This window comes from Strongylocentrotus purpuratus, unplaced genomic scaffold, assembly GCF_000002235.5.
Source record: "Strongylocentrotus purpuratus isolate Spur 01 unplaced genomic scaffold, Spur_5.0 spur5_scaffold_3, whole genome shotgun sequence".
NCBI lineage: Eukaryota > Metazoa > Echinodermata > Echinoidea > Camarodonta > Strongylocentrotidae > Strongylocentrotus > Strongylocentrotus purpuratus.
Genome location: NW_022145609.1, coordinates 37944794 through 37970481, shown reverse-complemented (window position 1 = coordinate 37970481; position 25688 = coordinate 37944794). Strand labels below are relative to the sequence as shown.

At 36.5% G+C, this 25688-nt stretch overlaps 1 protein-coding gene across 1 annotated transcript; it reads left to right on the top strand.

Annotated features, from left to right (window-relative positions):
* LOC105438075 (FYN-binding protein 1-like) lies at positions 1-15334 on the top strand. The gene is made up of 5 exons (XM_030995963.1): positions 1-49; positions 2142-2307; positions 3531-3602; positions 5509-5550; positions 14123-15334. The coding sequence occupies exons 2-5, from the start codon at positions 2190-2192 to the stop codon at positions 14167-14169; spliced, it is 279 nt and encodes a 92-aa protein (XP_030851823.1). The 5' UTR covers positions 1-49; positions 2142-2189; the 3' UTR covers positions 14170-15334.
* Positions 15335-25688: the final 10354 nt, after the last annotated feature.

The window sequence follows — 25688 nt, the reverse complement described above, 5'->3', positions numbered from 1 at the left end:
AAAGAAGAAGAAGGAGAAAGAAGAGAAGGACTTAAAGAAAAGGTTCAATGTAAGTACGATGCATTCAGCGAGTATTTTGAAAGGTTTTGATGAATCAGCTCTTCCTCTTTGAATGGGCAACTTCAATATTTGTTTCTGTCTGCGTTGCATTCTTTTGATGGACTGGTGTAAATTTAGAATGCACGGGCCTCATTTAATGCTGTTTGATATAAGAATGGACAATTTTGATGATGTATTTGACAGTTTGAAAATGTAACTAGTTTAACAAATTTCCTTTTTGAAATAATGGAGGAACTGCAACTTTTAACTTGGTAATTTCCAAGAGATTTTTAAACTAACATGCAAGGGTTAGTTGAGATAGGAAAAGTCCCTTTGAGATACTCTTGAAAGGTTATTGATTGTCACAACAAGAACTGGCCATATAGAAGGAAGTCATTGAAATAAACATAATAATCTGAAGCAGAAGGGATAAGATGACAATTTGTTGTTATTAAAGACAATAAAGAGCAAGAGAGGGGGAGTGAGAAGGAAATATTGTAAGGGACATTCAGATGAAATTTCATGCTTCAAAGTTCCATTTGAAATAATGTTTGTATTCTGCTTGTAAGTTTCGGCTTGCATGGTGATGTAGATATACAGTAGGCTTGCGGGTGCACCATGTGAGAGAGAGGGAGGATTGAGGAGTCTTGAAAAGGACTCTCGGTAATCTTTCTTGGAGAGCCACTCCCACCATTCATCCTCTCCAAGCACTATAGTTCTCCTTAGAACTATAAGCTAAAAAAGATAACCAACAGTCTTTTTCAAGACTTTACCATTAGTCCTTTTCAGGACTAACAAACCCTCAAGAAAGATTACAGAGAGTCCTTTTCAGGACTCCTCAATCCTCCCTCTCTCTCACATGGTGCACCCGCAAGCCTACTGTATAATGTTTATATTGTTCATCATTGTATTGAGTATTTACAATATCTTGCGTCTTATTTTGTCTCTAAAGAGCCAGAAGAGGGTTAATTTTGGATAAAGTTTATAGGCTTGTGCCTTCTGGCTCCAAACTAATGATAGCATTTTCAGACATTTTGAATTATGGACCTGTACTTTTCAAAACAATTTAGGATACAAACATATAATAATAATAATATGGATATTTATATAGCGCCGGTATCCGCCAGGCTCTGACGCTCATGGCGCTGTACATACATGTATTACTATCACAAAAAATATAACTTTCTTAACTAAAATAAAGTAAACTAAAACAACACAAATTATTACGCTACATTGACATGATTAAATAGCACTGTTTAGAAAGAGATGGGCATGAAGGGTAGTTAAATTACGAATACTAAGTGGCAGCTTATTCCAAAGGGACGGACCAGAATGAGAAAATGCTCTATCCCCCCAGGAACTGCGCGTCTTAGGGACAACTAATAATATGAATGTGGTTAGCATGTCTTTATTTGAAAAAATATTTGAAATTTAAGGAGTGCCTCTTACCATGTATTGGAAGAGTTGGAGTATTACAATGGGAGGTACAAAGTATGTCTGATGTTCTTTCTTTTGATGTCTTATGTGATTGAGGCAACATTTTTCATTTCGTTATGTGCTGAGAAATGGGTAATGAAGAGATTATCTGTGAAGTTATGTTTAAGCACTACGGCAAAATTTCCTCTATAGTTAGCACCATCTCAGGTGAGCTGTAGCAGTGTGGTTCCGTAACTCGCTGCTTCCGTAACTCGCTGCTTCCAAGTTGCGCTGTTGGTTCTCATATTGAGTCCTCTGTCTGCGAAGTGGAGATTAGGTATTGGGTTATGCACTGTTGAGAGTCAAAAGGATACAAGAGATAGAGGAATATAAAAGATGAAATACATGATAATAAGAGTGAAGCAACAATTCAAGTTATAAATGCTGCTTATAAGTATTGGCTTGCATGGTGATGTAGATATAAACAGGTTTACTGTTGCACCATGTGAGAGAGGGGGGGGGGAATTGGGGATTCCTGAAAAGGACTGTCGGTTATCTTTCTTTCTTGAATGTGTGTGTAGTCCTGAAAATTAAAATGATATTGATAATTATATCTGCTCATTGAATGACAATATCATAAAAACAAGCTCATTGCAAATCAACATTGTGCTCTCTCTTACATATAGCTCAAAGGAGAGATCAACATCATCGATGAGGGTATCGTCCTGGAGGCTATGGACGCTGAGTATGAGAAGTACGGCCTCCAGTGTAACATAGGGGAGAAGATTGAGATCCTTAGGAAAGAGGGGAATCCCCCCGGCAAGTGGCTGGCAAGGAATCCAGTCGGACATTGTAAGTTACCATTCCATACAGCAAGTCTGCCCTCGCACGAAATTGTCCGTTTTGAGCCAGAATTACGTTAACTCTGTGTGAAGTGGTATATGAGTTAAAACACACTGGCTCCAAACAGACAATGGGGTTTTCCAATTAAATCCAATAAAATCTAGAATTTTCAATGTGCCAAGATTTACTGGAATAAAAAACTGGAGACCATAGTTGGTCTGTAATTTTCTGTAGTTATTTTCTGGTATGCATTATCACCGTTGGACTCCAATCAGACAAAATATTGGTTTACCCAATGGGGTTTTCCAATTCAATCCTGTTAAATCAAAAGTGTGTAATCTGCCAAGATTTACTGGAATAAAAGCCAGGAGACCACAGTTGGTGATTATCCTGTTAATGGTTTATGAGGAAGTGATCTGCAATTATCTCTAGTTATTAGCTAGATTTGTTATCAGTTTTGATACTTTTGAAAGTAAAGTCCATAAAGGGATTAGAATATATATTATAGGCTGAAATACTGAGGCATTTTAGGTCCTGGGCATACAGTTAGGAATAGTAGCACAATGATGTATAATAATAGCATGCAAGACAGAGGAATTAAAGTCATGTGCATTCAGAATATGTATGCATTGATGTAGAGAAATTGCTAGGATAGGTTGACATATATCTACATTTCTGTTTTTAACATTTAAATGAAAAAATTGTATGCAGTGTTCAAGTATTGAAGATAAAGACTGAATATCAAAGTTAATTGCTGATATACAATGTTATGATATTATATTTGTCATAAATAAAAGTATATTTGGTGACACTGTAAGATTTACAGCTTGTTCAGATATGAAATTATATACCACTACTTAAAAAAATAAAATATTGTGTAAATGAATATCAACTTCATGCAACAATGTTCCTGTGCATATTCACTTAGCTCTGTATTATAAGATACAGAAATACCTTGTAACAAATATAATATCACAACATGTGTATCATCAACAATTAACTCTAATATTCAGTCTTTGTCTTCAATAATTGAACACTGCATACATTTTGTTTTCACTTCAATCTTCAAAACAGAACTGAAGATATACATCTAGGCATATTACACTTACTTTGTTATACGAAAAATGTGCAGATGTTTACCTTGTATCTGAAGAAGAACTTGAAACACATCGCTATTTAAAAATGTGACCTCCTATCCATTGTTTTCTTTTGATTGTTTTTTTTTGTTTTAGATGGTTATGTGGATCATCAGTTCGTGAGACTAGAAGAATTTGATGCAGGGGAGGTGTATGATGATGTGATGGGTAAGAATCTTTGAACATTTACTTTTGGTAATCATAAACCATAGCTGCCAATCTGTCCTATTGGGGACGAATGATTCCTAGGTTTCGGGCCTTCAAGATATTGTTTTGACCCCTAGATCTCTCTCTTTGTCTGAAATATTCTGTGTGAAAGTAAACAAAATAGACTGTATTCCTAATTTTGCTTAGAGAGATTCCTAATTTTTGCTGTGAAAGGTCGACGGGTATGATAAAATTCTGTAAGGGATAACAATGGAAGGTGGGATTTCAAAAGGTTTTTGTGAGGTATTGCTCAATCACAATCCCACAGTAGTAGTAAGTTAATTTAAAAGCGAAACCTGAAAGCAGAGAATTGAGTGAAAGTATAAACAAGATTAGAAAAACATATAGTGATGAATTTTAAGATTTTTAGACCACTAAATGTAAGGAAGTCTCAAATTGGATTGGCAAATGTTTCATCCAGCTGTGATGTCATTGGGGACAAAGGTCACATTTGTTATTATGCGAAGAAGAAAACAAGTATCATCTTCTCTCACAGGTACCTTTCCCTTCACTACATGTATATCTATATAGAGTGGTAAAGTGTGAAGTTATCAAAAATCTATTTTTTAGAATTTCTCAATTTTTTCTTCATATTCCGAAAAAACACCAAAAATAATTTCCAAATGTCGAAAAACAATTGAATATGTTAAGTACTGGCTGAGTTATGACCATCTGAATGAATATATGTCCTATGGGAATTCAGTCAGTGTTATATGTTCTGGCTCCTAACCATTAGAAGCCAGAGCATATAACACTGAGTTCCTATGGGGAGTATATTAATTCAGATGGTCATATTTCAGCCAATATTTAACATATTCAATTGGTTTTTCGACATTTGGACATCATTTTTTATGTTCTTTCGGATTAAGAAAAAATTGAAAAATTCTAGAAAATAGATTTTTATGACGTCACAGCTTCGGTACTCTATTGTGGGTAGCATGTTGAAGGTTAAAGATCCTCCAATAATGAAAGGATCGTATTAATTCTCATTAGGTTCTCTGTTAATTTAAGGGGAAGAAATTATTTTATTATATCAATGTTGTTCAAACTTTAATATATGTGTTTCTCATATATTTCATTATGGAACTTGCTTTTAAGGTTTTTGAAAGAGCTTGTAAGTATACTGTCTGACACAAATGTAATATATTTGAAAACCTCTAAATATAATTTTTTACTTCTTTTTGTTGTTGACATGGGACAATTTATTTCTTCAATAATTTATTCATCTTCATCTTTAATAAACTCATTGGTTTTGTTAATCTTCCTTTATCACTAAATGTTTAATCACAAGAACTTTTCTGTATAATGTGAGATATCTCATTTTCCATAATCCAAGGTATTTTTTATTTTCTCTACGGTACTTTACTTTCCCAGTTTAAATTTTGAATGTCAAAAGAATTTTTTACTTTGATACAGAAAACCTAATTTGCCATCCTGGGAAGAGATTAATGTTTTACACGGATTGTGTTTGAGTGTAAGCTCATGTCCCAAATGACCCTGAATATGCACAGATCTTCAAAACATGAAGAGGCCCAACTTTGTACATTTTGAAATAATCACTCCTATAGCGATGGAGGTCTTACATAAATAGCCTATGTTTCCCCTTTTCAAAGAATACCTCCACCTGTGTATCGTGGAGTGCACTGCTTGTGCATAAATGAATAATGATAACATAACACTCATGAGCACGCATCCAGTATTTTGTCTCCGTGTATTTCACAATTTGGTCTGCAATCACATTTATCTCCTTATGCTCAGACTGCAACTATGAACTGGCTTATTAGAAATAGATTATTTGGTATTGATTGATTGCTTCAAAAGTTATAATATGTATTTTTTGGGAAAAAATAATATTTTCAATTTCTAGAAGAAGAAAAACAAACTGTCAAACCAATTGAACCAGTCAAAAGTGAGTATTTAAGTGTGGGGAAATATTCTTTGGTTTCCATGCTTTTCACTTCAATGCAGCATCTACATCATATTCAAATATCTTCTATTCGTCAGAGAATATATGGAAAACTGTCTGTCATTAACTAGAATGCTATTTGTTCTATATTATTGCTTGTCAGGCACTTGTCTTCTTGTATGTGGTTTACTATACCTTTTTTCTATCTGTTTTTGAGCAATTTGCCTTATATTTCAACTTTAAAATACAGACGCAATTCTCTTTCTGATCTGTTAAGTTGAAAAGTATGTATATCTCAGCTCCTGTTCTCTTTTGCGTGGTTTAATATCTTTTTTATCTGTTCTGTTGAATAAGTATGTATGTTCTCTTTTCATGGTTTACTTATCTTTTCTGTTAAGTCGAAAAGTTTGTATATACACAGCTCCTTTAATCCTTTCATGGTTTACTTATCTTTTCTATCTGTTCTGTTGAATCTTGGTATATGGCTCAGTTCTTAACAGACCTTTTTTCTGCAGTGTACTTTATTTATGTCCCTGTTAATAATTAAATCTTAACTCATAATGGGTTCTATTCTCTCTCTGTTCAATTGAATATGACTATTGTATCAATTCATAATGGATGCTATTCTCTGTCCAGTCAGTAACAGGCACTATTATCTTATACAAGCTTTTGAACAGGCTTCCTCTTTTTGTGGTTTACTAGGCTTTCTGTCATTGGAATTGCATCTGTCTTTATGCCCTAAATCATAACAAAATATATTCTCTTGCTGGTGATGTTTACTAGAGTAGTATGTCTGAATTGTATGTATGAACTCCTAACAGTATATAAGTTCTGTCATTTACTAGACTTTCTAGATCTGTTCATTAGCAACTAGCTGTATTTTTCAAGTCATGTTTCAAGAATCTCTCCAAGCTCTAGCCTTTGCCAATGCTGGTATAAATACTTTGAATCATTAAGTATACTAAGTGCTTGCTATTTTTCGAAATTTGTAACTATCGAGCAAGATTAAGAATTGCAGGTAATGGATTATTAGCCTATTGTAGTAAAGCACTGGAAAATAGTGCGTCTTTAAAAAAAGAATCTCTGAGGTATCAGAGGTGCAATGTATTATGGGAATGTATTTTGCTATGAGCGGTAACAAGAATTAAGCTTATGCCTTTCGCCTATCAGCAGATGATGTTTCCTTCCCTGTTTCTGATCTCTGCAGAATGTAAACATTGATTTTCTTCTTTCACTTTCCATTTAGGTTTCAAGTTAGATATTCGATAAGGCATTGGCGCTAAATTTTATGTATGTCTGACTTGATGTAATGATTTAACAATTGGCCTGTGCTCACTTTCTATAACTTTATTAGCAACCCCACATATACAAAATAAAAATATATTTCTTTATCTGTTTCTTGTTTCCCATTTAGAACAAAAATGGCCTCTGAATAATTTTTCTTTTTGTTGTTGCATCTATTAGCACTGAAAAAGTATAATGTTTATATCAATAGCTTTACAATTAAGCCCCCCCCCCCCCTCTTTTTACTACTTCTAGTACAGTATGGCTTTAAGTTCACAAAACCCTTGATCAGCCCTTGGAAGTATGTGACACTACGGGAAATCTCTTCCTCTTAATATTGATTTTTATAAAGGAGAATTCGCAGAAGACAAGATTTGAGTAATCTGGACTCCCAAGGATTTTAACAAGGATATCTCCTAGACGTCTGCTGTATAAAGCTCTTGCTAGAAATGTTATTCATGAAGGCTGTTTTTCTATGAAGAAAAAAAAGTTTTAGAGCCTTTAATTCTAGTTAATTATCTTTTGGAAGTCTACAAGGGGCATACCCTAGCTTTATCTAATCAAGTTCAAGTTCAAGTCTATGTAGTTCACATCTTAACATGACAAACCGTACACAAAGTTAAAGATGATACATAAATTAACATAACTAGTACTTTAATATACGATACATGTATTTTCATGACAATTTATTTTCATGATAATTGCATTTTCATGACAACAGCAACAAATGCAAGAGAAAAAAAGGAAAATATGTGGCTTATTTCTGAAGAATCTTTGTCTTTTATGGTAGAGGAGAGGAGAGGAGAGGAGAGGAGAGAGGGAAGGGAGATAGATAGATAGAGAAGAGAAGGGAGGGACAGAGAAGAGAAGGGATAAGAAGAGAAGAGAAGAGAAGAGAAGAAGGGAGAGAGGATAGGAGAGGAGAGGAGATAGATAGAGAAGAGAAGGGAGAGACAGAGAAGAGAAGGGATAGAGAGAGAGGTATATCTATATATTATAGATAATGGGGAGGGTAAGCAGTCAGGGGAAGAAAGTGGGAAACTTTTGAACTTTCGGTCGGCTATATAATTTAAATCATATGTGAACTGTCACTCCGGCGACAGGGAGTTCTGTTCCCACCGGGCTCTATATATGATTCATCTGTTTACAAGTATATGCCAGTCACCAGAGCATGTAATAACATTTGTGGGATTCTGTTACAGTTGGGTTATTTTTAGGACTTCCTCTTTCTAGATGCATAAAATATTGCTGTTCGGTGGACAAAAAATACTAGCCCCCCCCCCCCCCCCTCCTCCTTCTCCATTTTCCCCATATTCCTTTCGATATAAAACATTTAATACTACGAGGATGAATTATATACTTGCACTGACTTAACAATTACGGACTTGTGTTTTCCCCACCTGGTTCTATTCTCTATGATCTTCTCCAGGAGTTCTCCAGGAGTTCTCCAGCCTTGCTTGATAAGTATTTTTCATAATGCCTTTGATTCAACAAAATAAAAGATTCCCCACCCCCCCCCCCCCCCCTCTCTCTCTCTCTCTCTCTCTACTATCTTGTATTCCATTATCCCTTTGGATGGACAAAATTAATAGATAGTTCCCCAATTCTCTTCCATATTCCATTCAACACAAAAGTTCATGAAAATTATTGTCCCTACTCTCTCTCTCTCTCTCTTTCTCTCTCTCATTCTCTCTCTCTCTCTCTTTCTCTCTCTCTCTCTCTCTCTCTCTCTCTCTTTCCTATCTCTCTCTCTCTCTCTCTCTCTCTCTCTCTCTCTCCCTCCCTCTCTCTCCCTCCCTCTCTCTCCCCTCCCCCTCTCTCTCTCTCTCTTTCTTTCATATTTCAATCAACATGAAACTGTGATTATGTGTTTCAAAACAATTATCATTGTCAATGGTGTATCCAGGATTCTGTGACCTTGCAGTGAGGATCAAGGCACTCTTTCTAATTCTGACAAGATAATAATGAATTGACTAAAATTAATCACAGTTTCAGGGGTCATGCTAGGGGCATGCCCTTTTTTCTTCCTATTAAGCATGTACCATACCTGGGGGGTGGGGGGGGGGGGGGTGCTTCAAAAAGACTCAGATCAACTTTAAGTTGGGCTTAACTAAGGCAGGCCTTTCATGCCACTGTTTGGTCTCACTGTTTACTGGCATTTGTCTCTCAAGGGACGTACAAATTAATCATGGTCACAAATCTACAGAATTTACATTTTTTTGAGAATTCATTATTGAAGGAAAATACAATATCTAAAGATCATAATGGGGGAGCAAAAAGTGGTATGAATGGCCTGTCATATCGTTAAGTTCAACATCTTTGTGAAACACTCCCCTGTACCATGTACCAGATTAGGTTTGTATACGTGTGGAACGGGGGAGGGGGGGGGGGGGTTAGGGGGCGTACATGTTCCTCTGGATGCTGGATCTGCATAAGATTCTATTGCTTTCCCAAAGAAAAAGAGGGACATTGAAGAATAGGCACATGAACCATTTTATTGCTTTGAATAATGAGAATAGAGGAGGAAGTTTGTAACCAAAATTCTAGAGAGGTCATGGTAGAACCCAATCAACATTCAGTTCAATCTATAACATGATATTGCCAGTGATCAGCGGAGGTAATAGGCTGAATAATGAGTTTGTGATTTTTCAAAAGAATCTTGTTTTGATAAAGGAGGAAGTTTGTAACACAAGGATAGAATCGTGATACAGGTAAAGGGGAGTGGAATGTAACCAAATATGATTGAGTTGTATATCCATGAAGTATAGGAGTGTATAGAAGGTGCAGAACCAAACGCTATGTGTAGTAGTCTTGAGGTGTTAAAGCCCCACTGTACTACTTGTAGCTACTTGCTCCCTCTATATAGAAAACAATGCCTAATCGGTGACCATTGGTCCCCCATGATCCTCTTTTTCTTATGTTAATTGAGAGCTGTGTTGATGGGATAGCCACCTGTCATTGACCACCCTGAGTGGTCTAATCCCTCCTAGCCAAACTAGTACAGATGGGTTTAAAGAGAAGGTTGAGTTCTGGGAAGAGGTGAAAAATAATTTGTGAGCGTTATCATTCTTATTATGCAAGTGTGGAAGAACATCAGATAAGACATGTTCCCTGAAAAGCATGGCTCTTCAAATGCCTTTATATTCTAAATATGTCATGTAACTCGTAAAACTCGGGGGGGGGGGGGGGGGTAGGTTTTTACGCCACGTGTTCGTGTAGTCCCATATACATCTTTCTGTGTACAATATTTGTAACTTTACCAAGACTTGGCCAAATTTCTTATCATTTTTATGATTCCAGAACCTTGCATTACACACACTATTATGCTAGATGATCAACCTTTGCTGGTCGATTTCACACCGTTTCTTTCACAATGCAATTGCATGACCAGAACTCAACTTCATCTTTAAGATCATGTAAAGTGAGAAGATGAAGTTATTTATCATCTGGTGTGAGCTAGGAGGGTGTATGTATGCATAGTTAGCATCCTTCTGGATCTCAGCTGAAAACATACCCTATATCATCAGAAGAAAGGCTGTAAAATCATATTATTATGTTTTATAATGTGAGTTACCCACCTTCTGGCTCTTTGCAGCTAGATAGTATTAATTATAAAGGTTTTTTCCTCTTGACAAGTTTTTACAAAGGTCATTAGAATTCTCCATTTTTATTTATCACAATAATGTTATTCACAAATCATTGCCCCTCTTTTTCATTTAATATTTCATTCATTTTTGTATTCATTATTTTCAATTCCAATAGAAAATCAAAAGCTTACAGAGACAAATCACAGTTTAATATTACCCTCCAGGGGTATGAATAATGTAGTTCAGTGTTAACTGTAACTGCATATTCTGTCTTCCTCCTAAATTGAATTTAAAGAGAAGGTTGAGTTCTGGGAAGAGGTGAAAAATAATTTGTGAGCATTACTCATTCTTATTATGCAAGTGTGGAAGAACATCAGTTAAGACATGTTCCCTGAAAAGCATGGCTCTTCAAATGCCTTCATATTCTAAATATGCATGTAACATTGTAAAAATCGGGGGGGGGGGGGGCGGCTTTTTACGCCACGTGTTCGTGTAGTTCCATATACATCTTTCTGTGCAAGTGTTTGTAACTTTACCAAGACTTGGCCAAATTTCTTATCATTTTGATGATTCCAGAACCTTGCAATACACACAAATTGTTATATGCTAGATGATCAATCTTTTCTGGTCAGTTCCACACCATTTCTTTCACAATGCAATCGCATGACCAGAACTCAACTTCATCTTTAAGTGTGAAACGAGCTATAAGTTTTTTTATTTGTGATCATATACTAGTGTCTCACATTAAAGTAGGTAGTGTTGCCATAATATGCTCTGAGACAATTGAAATATAATCATGTATGGAGTGAGTAATAGTGTGAAGCCATCAATAACGTATATTGCAGCCTGAGTCCTCATTCTGTAGAAACAATGGGGTTTGTAAGTATAATGACCCTAGCTGCTATACTCCTTTTGTGAGTCATTAGTCAATTAAGAAAACCCTCATCACCCGTCAAAGCAAACCGGTCATCTATTTTTAATCTGAGGATTAATTAATCCCTTCCTCTTACTAATGAAGAAGGCAGGCAGGCAGGCATGGAGGAGGGGGGGGGGGGTATCCCTAGTTTTGACAAGTGGATTAGGGAAGCATTTGCCCCCTCTTGTACATGTCAATATAATGCTCAATGTTGGTTTGGACAGCTTAAAGGGAAGTATACCAGATGTGAAAGAAGATTTGAATAGAAGCTGAAAATGAGAGAAATATATAGGCACAGTGTGCAAAATTGGGGTCAGGGGAGGTGTGGGGTGGGGGGGGGGAGCAGGAGAGGGAGGCATGTGTTGCCCCCCCCCTTCCCTCAAAATCCAATGTACCATTATAACATACACATCATAAGAAATGCACAAAATTATATAATGTGTTCCCCCACCCAAAATGTAATAAATTTTCTCCCCTTTTGTGTGCTTGTCAGAATATTTGTGGACTTGTACCTTCTGGTGAAAATGTGAAAATCTTTTCAGTCTGAACTCTTTACATGAATAGAAGGTTTATCAAAATAGATAGATGCCATACTGTGATCAGTAATATTATTATTGGCTTGAGGATAATATTATACAATATGATGATTATAGTAAATTACATTAAATTTTCTGCACAAAAGATCATCATTTGCAATTCAGAAATCAAATGTGTTAGTCGGGTTCGTAATCTCAGACTTTTGTTCAAAGTCTCAGATTTCAAATTTTGTAGTTCAGCATCAGTCCATAATCACAATATCTGGAGGATCAGAAAAATATCTGAATCAGTTCTTTCTGTTCATTCTTTTATTGTACATGTCGTTTGGATATGTGTAATTTGTTTTATATCGGCCTTCCTCAAAATCCAATACCGGTAGCCTGTCTGCAACGAGTTCAGAATACGGCAACTCGGCTCGTCGCTCTTCGTAGTAGATCAAACAGTATTTCAGTTATTTAAATCTCTTCATTGGTTATCAGTCACAAAAAGAATCATGTATAAGCTGTAACTCATTACTTACAAAACACTTCTTCATTCTTCACCCCATTACTTGTATCCGATTTGAAACCGTACACCCCACAACAGAATTTACGTTCAGGTTCACAGCTCATGTCATGTACACCCAAAACCAATAACAAATGGGGGACAGGGCTTTTGCTGACATATTGCACCCAAATTATGGAACACTAATTATTTTGATATTGTACAGAAGTGCCTTGAGCAGTCTTTTAGAATGGATATATGTGCGCTTTATAAGATTACATCATTATATATGCAAAATGTGTATTATAAAAACATAACTGGGAAATGCTTTCTATGTGAATCTGGATTCAAAACTACATGGACTATTGTATGTATTATATAACAGCTTAAAAACAATGATTTCAATACGTAAGCAAAAGAATCAATCAGTGTTGCAACCTTTAGCGCTTGCTAATCTGATGAACAGGATATTGCATAGGTATCATTATTTCCGTTCATTTGTTGTTCGTACTGTAGAATGGCATTCTTGTGGCTTGTGAGGGCAGCATTCAACTTCAAAACTTCCTACCTTCAGAGTTTTCACATTTGCTATATTGCTTTGGAAGAAAAAAAACGTATTGATTTGATATTTGATTTAGAGAACATCGTATGAAGAGTCTATTAACAAACAAAGCTGTTGCGTCTGAGCCCTCAAAAGGTGGTGGTAAAATCAGAGGTAAAGAGGGAGATAGTAAGAAACAGACAGAGATACAGACAGCAATTAAGAGACAGCAATTAAGAGACAGAGGCAGACGGACAGCTAGGAACTGAGAGAGGGAAATATAGACCAGTAGTAAGAGAGAAATTCTACAGACAGAAAGAGAATGAAAGTGATCATGTGTATTGTGTAGATTAGAAGATAGGCAGGGACATAATGATTGTAAGATTAAAGGAGAGAAGGAGAGGAGTGGGAACCATTGAATTCAGTTAGGATGGGGGCCAGGTAATGTATGTAAACTGCATTCTGATGTTTGAACTACACTTACTTGTACCATGAAGTTGTATTTCTCACTTGGTTATTTTAAAGGCATCTCAATAGAAGCGAACCAATTTGATTGGCTTTTTTGGCAACCTCCTTCAGGGACTGCTGGCAGGGGCTGATCTAACTTTTTTCTAATGGGGGGAGGGGTTGACCAAAAAAAAAATCCCCAAATCGCGCTGTTTACCGTTTTACTTTTTTCTTCTTTTTCACTTGGCCGCCCAAGAGGGGGGGGGGGGGTGGGGGTTAAACCGCTGAAACACCCCCCTTAGATCCGCCCCTTTCCGGGGTGTTTCACAAAGACTAAGATAAACTTTAAGTTGGACTTAACTATGGCAGGCCATTCATGCCACTGGTTACTCTCATCATTATGATCTTTTAGATTATATTTTTCCTTCAATAATGAATTTTCAAAAAATTTCAATTCTGTAGATTGGTGACCATGATTTGTACGTCCCTTGAGAGACCGATGCCAGTAAATGATGAGAGCAAACAGTGGCATGAATGGCCTGCCATAGTTAAATACATCTTAAAGTCGGTCTTAGTCTTTGTGAAACACTCCCCTGGTATGACTAGCTGGTCCACAACCATTTGATAACTGCTGAAGTGGCTATCATTGGCAATTGCACAAGATATGAAGGAAAAAATGGAGTGTAAATGTTAACAATTCTATTGCAAAATGAAGATTACCTTTACTTTTTAACTTTCTTTTGTTTTTTAAATTTCTTTTGTTTTTTAAATTTCAATTAGGTGATGAAGAGGGAGAGGAAGAGAACATCTACGATGCTGTCAATTGATGAAAGCCAACTCCGTTGGGTTAGTGGTTCCAGGAAAGAACTCTACTTAATCCGTACTTGAAGTGGAATAGCGCCCTCGGGATGTACTTCTAATTTAGTGGTTAAATAATAACACTTATCAGGATTGTGAATGAAGATCATCGAGTATGAATGAAAAGTGAATCTATGAAGTAAACCTTTGGTGAGAAAGAACTCTACTTACTCCTTACTCCAAGCTGAGGTGCCCTTCAAACGTGATTTTTAATTTTCTCATGGTCATAATATAAATTAGACTCGTGAATTATGATCATCAATGGAATGATCAATATAGATCTATGAAGGAAAGTTCTACTTAATCTGAATTTCAAGTTCAGTTGACTTCAAAGTGTACTTTAAATTTTCACTTTGTAATAACACTAATCAGACGTAAGAAGTAAGATGATGAAGAATGAATGGTTAGAGTTTGTTTGGTTGGCTGAGGATTATTGAAGAAATCTTTCTATGAGACTTAACTCTTAACTTAATCTGCTACAAGCAAAAGTGCCCCATGTACTTTCTGATTCTAGCAATTTGCATCCATACAAACCAATCTGGAAATTTGTAGAGCGCCTGTATCTAATTGCCTAATCTAAGGCGCCCGACGAGACTGAAAAACTACTGAATATGCCATTCGTAATTTTAACCTGAGAGAGACTAGAGTAGTGGCTAGTTGTAAGCAATGTGGAATAGATATATCTTTAGTTGGGTTTTAAAAGTGGATAGCAGGTCAGAAGAGCAAAGATACTAAGGAAAGTTAGCTGGTCCATAACCTAGGTGCAGAAGCAGGGAATGTCCTATCGCCAAGCAGAGAATGGGCTCCAGAACTCAGCACAATTGCTTTAAATCAAGTTTCGGAATTGGCAAGTTGCTAGTAACTCTTTATCCGTGTCTGTCAAATAATGAAACAAACAGTGAACCGCTAGTGTCAACTTTTGGCACACCTCAAATGTACCGTATATGGAACATTTCATCTACTTGTAGCACAAAGGGCATAAAGTTTGTTTTAAAGTATGAGTAAAGCTCACGTAAATGTATGGATTAATGCCCTTCTGGCTCTAAACTAACGACATGCTCCAAATAATTTAGCGTTCTATTGTTTCAATCTGTAACAAATATTTATGTCCTATCTGTGAAATTTAAACGTTAGCAGTGTCCTGAATATTCAAATTATGCAAGGAAACCCGTTTACTTGCTAGACTGTAACGAATAAGGAGTGAATATTGCGTCCATTAACCTGTACTTGAATTTGATATCAATATTAGGCAATAAAATAAATGAATGACATCGCTGAGTTAATCATGATTGAAAGGATGATTGCCATGCCATGGTATTGTTCTATGAAGTATTTAAAGGTAAAGACCAGTTATGGTCATGCGATTGCATTGTGAAAGAAACATTGTGGAATCGATCATAAAAGGTTGATCATCTAGCATCTAGCATCTGCAAGGTTCTGGAATCATCAAAATGATAAGAAATTTGGCCCATTCTTCGTAAAGTTACAAGCACTATACACAGAAAGATGTATATGGGACTACCCTATATCTCTCACAGACCATGAGAGAAACAAATTTACCAAATATATGAATAAGCAGGCGGTTTCCCAGCAAATTTTGTATCATCATGTATTAGTCAAAACATATTCTTTCACATGATTGGTAATGAGAGCTTCCATTTCATTTTTTGAAATTGGGGCGTTTCCAATACTGGTCTTTACCTTTAATCTTTTGTTAAATTTTATTGAGAAATAGCCTGTTTACACACAAATTTAATGATGTGATAGCTTGATTTATGTAAAATACCCAGAATGAAATATCTGTCCCAAATTGTAGATGATGCTGCAGGAATTTATGCAGCTTTTAAAAATTAAAATGCGGTCTCTGTGTGCTATTGATTATTAATATGACTTCTTTAATGACAGAAAAAAAATTGTCACAAATATTCTCTGAACATGTGGTACTTTCAGAAATTATATTTTCTGGTCAGTTATCAGCTTATCTACGAAGCCTTTCAGTGGTGGATTAAGGATTCAGGAACTGCAAATTCATCAAGCTGCTTTTACATGCAATATCTGGGTTGACTTTAGAATGTAGTAGGTGTACTAAAAACTGTTTATCCTCTGTGGGAACCAGAAAGACATTACCTTTGTGTTAGATGGTATGAGTTAATGACCTTGTGGCTCTCAGCTGACGTTATTGACCTTTGACCTCTTAGAGATGGGATACTGGGGCCCTGTGTCATTAAACCTCATCAAAGAACAAGATACAGTAACTGTTATAAGCTACTGAAATCATGGCTTTTGATTGGCTGTGAGACAATTGACATACCGGTAGAAATTTAGCATTTGTTTTTGATAAAAAGTTTGTATGAAACAGGGCCCATGACCTGGCACACCAAACTGTGTGGGAGTTGGTAAAGATAAGGCGGCTCTCACAAACCTTTTACTGGTACTTGAATTTTATGGGCATTTCCCCCCTCCCCCAGAAAAAAATATATAAATGAGGGGCAATTGTTTCCTGCTTTCTGGCAATGCCTTTCTAGCACAAAACAGCCCTTGCATTGATCCCGTGGTTGAAAAGTAGACAAATTATGTCATATGAAATACTTTTAAGTATATTTGCTTAATGGGAGAATTTTAATGTATTTATTTAAACGCAACTTCCATAAAAATAGAAGGTATATTTTTGTAGCCAAGCTCAGTTAAATAGTTTTATGCATAGACTGTAGGTTTTTTACATCTCTTTTTATATACAAAACTACAGTAATATAGCATTGTAAGTCATGTATTAATAATATTGGACTCTCAAGGTATAAGCAAAAGTTCCTTAGCATTCTTTTCAGACTATTATGTACTCAGTATTTAGATATATTAGACTTGAAAATTATATTGAAGAAATGATGTGTTTTCTTTAATTGTAGGATACTATACAGAGACGAGAATACATAAATGTTATGAACAGTACAAAACTTGTAATTATATCTTGTACAGCTTACCTTGGATTATATATATTTTAAAGCATCAGTTTTATGTGTCATTATATTATATGATCATGATGTAGAGTAAGAAATATGTTTTATGTTAAATAATTTTTAAAGGATCTTTTTCAAAATATGATCATGTCTAATTTCATGCTGGTTTGATACATGTATTACATAATAATATGGCAAGTTTAGACAGCTGCAATTCTATGATTTGTCTCTGAAAGATTTTTTTTGTGTGTGTGCAAAATCTTAAGGTCTTTTAATGTTATACAGTTCTTCTTATTGTTTCATTCTTAATACAATACTATATCATGTAAAATCCATCAAGCAAATTTTTATGAATACTGTTATTTGTATGATGAATTGTTAATTTTACGTATGTTCTTGATCAGAAAGGAAACTAGAATTTACTGAGAGCTGTAATTGTGTTACATTCATACTTCATATATATTATGGTGAAGCCCTTTTGGCATTAAAGAGATGATATCACCACTTTTTGCCAAGTCCAAATTGAAATTGAACCTAGCAATTATCTCATATTTTTTGTTGTAAAGTTGCAGGCTATCATGTGGATCACAGGGTTCGAGTCCCACTGTGGAATTAATGTCCTTTGGCAAGACATTAATCTACATTTGCCACTCTCCACCCAGGTGAAGTAAAAGGGTACCCGGTAGGACGAAATTCCTTGAATGCTTTAGTGCCTTACTATGGCAGCTCAGCTACAGCCGGGGTAATAATGTGATACTTTGTATTACGAGCAGTAGTGGCTGCACTATATAAATGGACCTATTTTTATCATTACCAATATGCTATTACATCATACCTATATTTTAATTTGATCTGTATTCTGAGGAAATAAATGCCACCCCGCCTATGAATGAGAGGATGCTGTTATTTTCTTAACTTATTTTGCAAATATTGAGTCACAACCCAACTTTCTTAGCTAAGAAAGATAACCAACAGTCCTTTTCAGGACTACAAACCCTCAAGAAAGATTACAGAGAGTCCTTTTCAGGACTCCTCAATCCTCCCTCTCTCTCACATGGTGCACCCGCAAGCCTACTGTAAACCCAACTTTTGTTAGTGAGAACTGACTCGTAGTTACGCTTTCCTCTTTGTTTTTGTGGGAACAAGCCACATCACTTTTGTTCTGCCAATAGCTACTGTTTGGGGTTTGGGGTTTGGGGTATGTGATACTTATATCATGTAAAGGGTTTCATACTTTTTAATTCAGGTTGAATATTCTTATTAAAGGTTAATGCCAATTTCCCCGTAAATATCAAGAGATTACTCCTTATAACTTGATGGGAGGATTAAAGACAATTTGCTTTCAATCATTGGGAAATTGAGACCCCCCCCCCCCCAAAAAAAAAATCATCAAAAAACCCAAACAAACAAACAAAATGATTTTTCTTAAATAGGTAATAAATGCGAGTGTTGAAATTGAACTAAGAAAATGCTTGGCTCAACAAATTTCTATGTTCCTTAAAGTTTTTTTTAACGAAAAGAACCCCAGTATATTGTAGAAATTATTTTCTTTCCATTATTTAGTAGTATTGGAGATGGTTGATATGCAATATTACTGAATAGAATTGTTAACTCCAAGTTTTAGTTGTATACGTTAATGATTATCTAAGGACATGCTTGCAATGCAGTAACTCCCAAACAATATGATGTATACTGAATGTGAATAACGATCTCAGAAATATAGTCTAACCACTATATTAACTAATTTTTGTTTGTTTAAATTATTACACCCATGAAATCTTGTGTTTTGTAGATCTAGATTTATTTCATATTTTGCCTTATAAGTTCATAATATTAAGTGCTGTAGAGTGTAGTTCAGGCAAAACATTGACCTTTTTCTTAAATGTTTTTATATATTTGTCCTTGTTTTCACGAAGTGACGGTAGTGAGGAAAATCGTAACGCAAAGTGAATGCAATTTTTTTTCACTACCGTCACTTCGTGAAAACAGCGACGTATTGTCTTCACTCTTGCTCAGACACAATAAACAACTTGTTATTTTTTCACAAGGTAAATACTGTATTTTACAGATAATAAATCTTATCTTTTATTTTGTATGTATTTTGCAAGTAAATGCATTATTATGAACCATGAAGGTTTGGGGCAAACTTTACAATTTTTTGTAATATTATAAAATTTAAATTTGTGACAATGAGTTGAGTGATATATTTTTGTACTGCTAATATACTTTCTAACAATTTGTGTAGAATAATTGTCAAACTAGATAATGTGAATGTATATTTCAAAATAATTATTTTGTATACAATTAAATGATGTCATTTATGCAATGCTAAGCACGATTGTGATATTGTTGTTTATTCTGTTCATGTCCCCCCCCCCTCTCTCTCTCTCTCTCTCTCTCTCTCTCTCTCTCTCTCTCTCTCTCTCTCTCTCTCTCTCTCTCTCTCTCTCTCTCTCTCTCTCTCTATCCCTCTCTGTATCTACTTATTCTCCCCTCCCTTTCTCCCTCCTATTGGCTTCCTCTATATCCCTCTCTAACACCACTCTCATATAGTCTCCTCATCTCTATATCAAACTCTCTCTCCCATCTTTGTCTCTATCCTCTCTTTATCTCTCTCTCTCTCTCTCTCTCTCTCTTCCTCTTCCTCCCTTTCTTTTTCTCTTTCCTTTTTCTCTTTCATTTCTTTTTCTCTTTCCTCTCTTTTTCTCTTTCCTTTTCTCTCTCATTTATACTTCCCACCCTTCTCTCTCTCTCTTTCTCTCTCGCTCTCTTTCTCTCTCTTTCTTTCTCATTTTCTCTCTCTCTATATATATTCATATTTCTCTCTCACTCCTGTTTGAATATCTTTCCAACTTTCCTTTATTTATAGTAACCACTGAGTTCATTCTCCCACCCATAGGTTAATAAAATCTTACACAAAGTTATAGCAACTTCTTAATGATACTTTATTCAAAGAAACCTCTGAATAAAGACAGCAAACACACATGAACTGCATTACATGTCTTTTTATTACATACCTAGCCAAACTTTCTTTAGAACAATAAATTATAAAATAAATTTTTGTTTCAGATAAGAAAATATATTTTCTATATTCCTTTTCATAGAATCTTGCTGGCCCGGATTAGCTCTTCTCTCATCATATGATTTTTAACATTAAACAAAAAAATTAACTACATAATGAATTTAGTACAGTGCATATAAAGAAAGGAATTATTTCATTTCATTACAAAATGGAAATGGGGCAATAATATTTACAATTTTTTTATGAGCTCAACATTAGATAACAATACAACAGTTTCACTAACATGATAAAAAATTATTATCTCATGAAGTCAGCATCAAATTTGTGATTAATCTGACAAATCTTAATGGAGAAAACAAACAAAGGTGAGGAGCAAATAAATATAAAGCCACTAAAAATATTTACAGTAGCCTACATTCAACTGATTTGAATTGTTTTCAGTAATACATTCCCAATAATCATTAAAATCAGTTTTGCTGTAATTCCGTAGTCTTCATTTTTACATTTGTCTGCCCGTATTTCTGCCTGTATGATTATGGCGGTTGTTTTGGCCCCCTGAATCTGCCAATGATAATGGAAGATGATTGAATGATGATGACTGCTGATAATCAAGAACAGAGTAACATTTAGTATTATAGCATTATAAAGATATCTAATCTTGAATATTAAATCCTATTGAGAGAGACGAAAAACAGAGGGAAAACTTCATCCTTTCTTTGGGAATTAGAAGGGCCAGTAGGCTTCCTGAAACCATATGCCTTGAAAATAGGCTGGAAAATATACATTTGTCTTGAGCTTAGAGAGCGTAGGAACAGGGAAGGGGAAATTTCTGAAATCTATGTTTAGAATATAAACAAACATAATCATGCAAGAAAGGAAACGCAGGTACCCCCCCCCCCCCCCCACTCTTATCCGCATTAACTTATTGCCAGGACAAATTTTAAATCATGAAATATGACGAACTTTGCAAGTCAGGGTTATTTTTTTTTTTTTTGGGGGGGGGAGGGGTTGCTTTTTTGCACTGTTGATAAATCACAGTTCCTATGAAATATAATAGTGTCTTAAAAGGAAATCCAACCCTTGTAATGAAAGTAGAAAAGTAAGGGTAACAGAATGGCGAAGTTTGAAATAAATCTGACCAATATTAAGAAAGTTATAAATGTTTGAAATATCACTTTGGCCAATTGATTGTGACGTAGTCGGGGATAACTCTCCAGTTTGTCGTGTACAAAAATACCATTAATTTCTGTTTTTTCTCCTTAGTTTTTTCTCCCTGCAAATTGGGGCACTACTCAAAATAAATTATGTGCAACATCTCAACAAAAAAACCTTCTCTGGTTCTTTCTTTTCGAGTTTAAAATTGAAGCTCTCATTTTGTACACAGCAAATGGGGTGAATATTGAATATAACCAGGGGCGGATCCAGCCGGCGGCAGGGGAGGGGCCCAATTCGTGAGAAAATATTTAGCGGCGAAACAGCCGGCCGATAATTCGCATAGTGGGGGAGGGGGTGGGGGAGGGGGGGGGGGTAGCTAGTGAGCACTAATTTATTTATTTTCTTGCTCCCGAAAATTTGAAAATCGTGCCGGCCGATAATTCGCTCAGCCCCCCCCCCCCCCCCCCTGGATCCACCACTGGTGTCCAACAATTTTTCACAAAATAACTAAATTTTCTATTGTGTAAAATGGATGACTCCGGAGAGTCTTTGCATTTTAGAGTACCTAGATAATAATGCTTTCCATAATACTCTCATTACCTTAGCCTGCTTATACACTCTTTTAATTCAATGGACTTGCAATGGACTCTGTGCATTAACCTGTACAACTATAATTACTTTTACCTCATTAATCTCTAATCTTTTTTTTTTGAAGAGCACCTAAAAAGGTTGTAAAACAAAGGTGTTTTTAGTATTATTATAATCATGAAGTTTTTATCGGACATTTTTTTTTTTTTTTTTTTTTGGGGGGGGGGGGGGGGGTCTCGAAATTTGAAAAATTAACATTTTTCTTAGTTGGGGGGGGGGGCAAGTTTTTTTGTTTTTTTATGATTAAAAAACAAAAAACAAAAAAACAAAGGGGGGGGGGGTTATAGGGGGGTGTACACACATAACAATACCAAAGGGGGAGGGTTCTACCCCCCCCCCCCCCCCATGTGTACGCGCCTGTTGAAGTCTACTGATCGACTGACACAAATAGCCAGATCTTATTTAGAATTAGTACATACAATCCATGATTGTGCAAATCGATATCTGGGGCAGGCAACGTTCGCTCAGATTTTAGCATTATATTCAAACAACGTTTTGCGTAATTTTTTAAAGTTTTGTTAACAAAAAAAAAGCCTATAGACGCCCTGTATATATTTGAAATGTTGGTTTATTTTGCTGAGAGAACAATTTTTGATGAGACATGTTGAAGAAAAATGGTCTAATGGAAAAGGAATAGATTACACGTTTCTGCTCATTATTGAATACATGTCAGGGAGGGGAAGTCCACCTTGATATTAAGTTAGCTTCATTAGAAGCAGAACAAAAATTTGGGTTTTCTGTTGTACGCAGAAAAATCTAAATTTTGTATTCTTTCATCAATATTCGACTTTAAACGCATTTGTTTTTGAAAACCCTCGCAGATATATGTCTTAAATTAGATCCACTTTCACATTATGATACAATTTGAGTCAAATTATACCATCAAACTTTTGGGGCTCCCAACACTTAAGAGGCTCTACACCAGGCGCGGATCCAGGATTTCTTATGGGGGCCCAAATTTAAAATTATGCGAGCCAAATATCGGTACGTAATGGTGACCTGCATTGCCGTAATGGGGGGGGGGGGGGGGGGGGGGGTACAGGGTGGGGCGATTTCCACCTCCCTTCTCCGCAAAGCGCCGAAGCTTTGACGTTTCATTAAATTATTAGACAAAGAAGACGATTCGTTGTACCGTTCTCGAAAATAATCCTCGTTTTAATTCAGTTTCCCCCTCCCGCTCAGAGTTTTTTACGTTTCATTAAATCATTAGAGAAAGAAGACGATTCGTATTACCATTCTCGACTCTTAATTCTTGTCCCCCCCCCCCAGGATCCGCCACTGAATATAACACTACCACATGCAAAATTCAAATTTGAAACTAGAAAATCAGGCGCGGATCCAGGATTTTCCAATAGGGGGGGGGGGGGGGGGGGGGGGCGGAAATTTGAAAATTGCGCAGACCATTTTTTCAACTCAACATACCAATGCTGACAAGGTCATATTAGAAGCACAATACCGGTAGGATTTTTGACATTTTAATCGGGGGGGTGGCTATAGGTTATAGTAATTTTTTGGTTTCACAATTCGAAATAGTGAGCGAAGCGAGCGAGCAACAATAATTTGTGAAAGCGTTATTTATCACCAAAATAAACGAGAAAAGATATCAAAAACTCATATTCGGGCAGCTCGCTGCCCCCCCCCCCGTCCATTACGCGCGAAGCGCGGAAGCTTTGACCCTTCATTAATTGTTACTATAGAAGGAAGACGATTTGTTGTACCATTCTCGACTCTTAATCCTTGTCTGAATTCAGTTTCCTCCGGCCCGCGCAAAGCGCGGAAGCTTTGGCTTTTCAAAGCTTTGGCCTTTCATTAATTATTAGAGAAAGAAGAAGATTTGTTGTACCATTCTCGACTCTTATTACTTGACTGAATTCAGCCCCCCCCCCCCTTCCCGCGCGAAGCACGGAAACTTAGGCTTTTCAGAGTTTAATGAAGTTATTAGAGAACGATGATTCGTTGTTCCATTTTCGACCCTTAATCTTTCTCTGAATTAAGTTTCCCCCCCCCTCCCGCGCGAAGCGCCGAAGCTTTGACGTTTCATTAAATTATTAGACAAAGAAGACGATTCGTTGTACCGTTCTCGAAAATAATCCTCGTTTTAATTCAGTTTCCCCCTCCCGCTCAGAGTTTTTACGTTTCATTAAATCATTAGAGAAAGAAGACGATTCGTATTACCATTCTCGACTCTTAATTCTTGTCCCCCCCCCTGGATCCGCCACTGAATATAACACTACCACATGCAAAATTCAAATTTGAAACTAGAAAATCAGGCGCGGATCCAGGATTTTCCAATAGGGGGGGGGGGGCCGGAAATTTGAAAATTGCGCAGACCATTTTTTCAACTCAACATACCAATGCTGACAAGGTCATATTAGAAGCACAATACCGGTAGAATTTTTGACATTTTAATCGGGGGGGGGGCTATAGGCTATAGTAATTTTTTGGTTTCACAATTCGAAATAGTGAGCGAAGCGAGCGAGCAAAAATAATTTGTGAAAGTGTTATTTATCACCAAAATAAACGAGAAAAGATATCAAAAACTCATATTCGGGCAGCTCGCTGTCCTCCTCCCCCCCCCCCCTCCATTACGCGCGAAGCGCGGAAGCTTTGCCCCTTCATTAATTGTTACTAGAGAAGGAAGACGATTTGTTGTACCATTCTCGACTCTTAATCCTTGTCTGAATTCAGTTTCCCTCCGCCCGCGCGAAGCGCGGAAGCTTTGGCTTTTCAAAGCTTTGGCCTTTCATTAATTATTAGAGAAAGAAGAAGATTTGTTGTACCATTCTCGACTCTTATTACTTGACTGAATTCAGCCCCCCCCCCCTTCCCGCGCGAAGCACGGAAACTTAGGCTTTTCATAGTTTAATGAAGTTATTAGAGAACGATGATTCGTTGTTCCATTTTCGACCCTTAATCCTTCTCTGAATTAAGTTTTCCCCCCCCCCTCCCGCGCAAAGCGCGGAAGCTTTGGCGTTTCATTAATTATAAGGGAAAGGAGACGATTCTTTGTACTATTCTCGACTCTTTATCCTTGTCTGAATTCAGTTTTTCCCCGCCCGCGCGTAGCGCGTAAGCTTTGACGGTTTATTAAATTATTAGAGGAAGAAGACGAATCGTTGTACCATTCTCGTCTCTTAATTCTTGTTTGAATACAGTTTTCCCCCTCCCGCGCGAAGCGCGGAAGCTTTGACGTTTCATTGAATTATTAGAGAAAGAAGATGATTCGTTGTTCCATTCTCGACTCTAAATCCTTGGCTGAATTCAGTTTTTCCCCGCCCGCGCGTAGCGCGTTAACTTCTGACGTTTCATTAAATTATTAGACAAAGAAGACGATTCGTTTTACCATTCCTTGTCTGATTTCAGTTGCCCCCCTCCCGAGCGAAGCGCGGAAGCTTTGACATTACATTAAATTATTAGAGAAAGAAGACGATTCGTTGTACCGTGGTAGGGGGGGCCGCGGCCGTTTCGGCCCCCCCCCCCCCCTGGATCCGCCACTGAAAATGGCTGTGATTTTGCTAGTGATGAATATTTTGACACCACATTTTCAAGAAACCCTTCAATTATGATTTTCTTACAATATTTTAGCCCTTTTTTCTGGGCTTAGGCTAGTCATAACTCCCAAGGTTTTTTTAAAACAAGTTTAGATATTTTCACCGTGCAAAACGCAGCAACAGCGCCCTTTAAAGATACCGTAACGCTTATCAAACCT

What these genes read in the sequence shown, in the direction of transcription:
- LOC105438075 (XM_030995963.1), top strand. Translation starts at nt 2,190, where the DNA reads ATGGACGCTGAGTATGAGAAGTACGGCCTCCAGTGTAACATAGGGGAG. An exon ending in AAGGAATCCAGTCGGACATT is followed by an intron (nt 2,308 to 3,530) that starts GTAAGTTACCAT and finishes TTTTTGTTTTAG; the next exon opens with ATGGTTATGTGGATCATCAG. An exon ending in ACCAATTGAACCAGTCAAAA is followed by an intron (nt 5,551 to 14,122) that starts GTGAGTATTTAA and finishes AATTTCAATTAG; the next exon opens with GTGATGAAGAGGGAGAGGAA.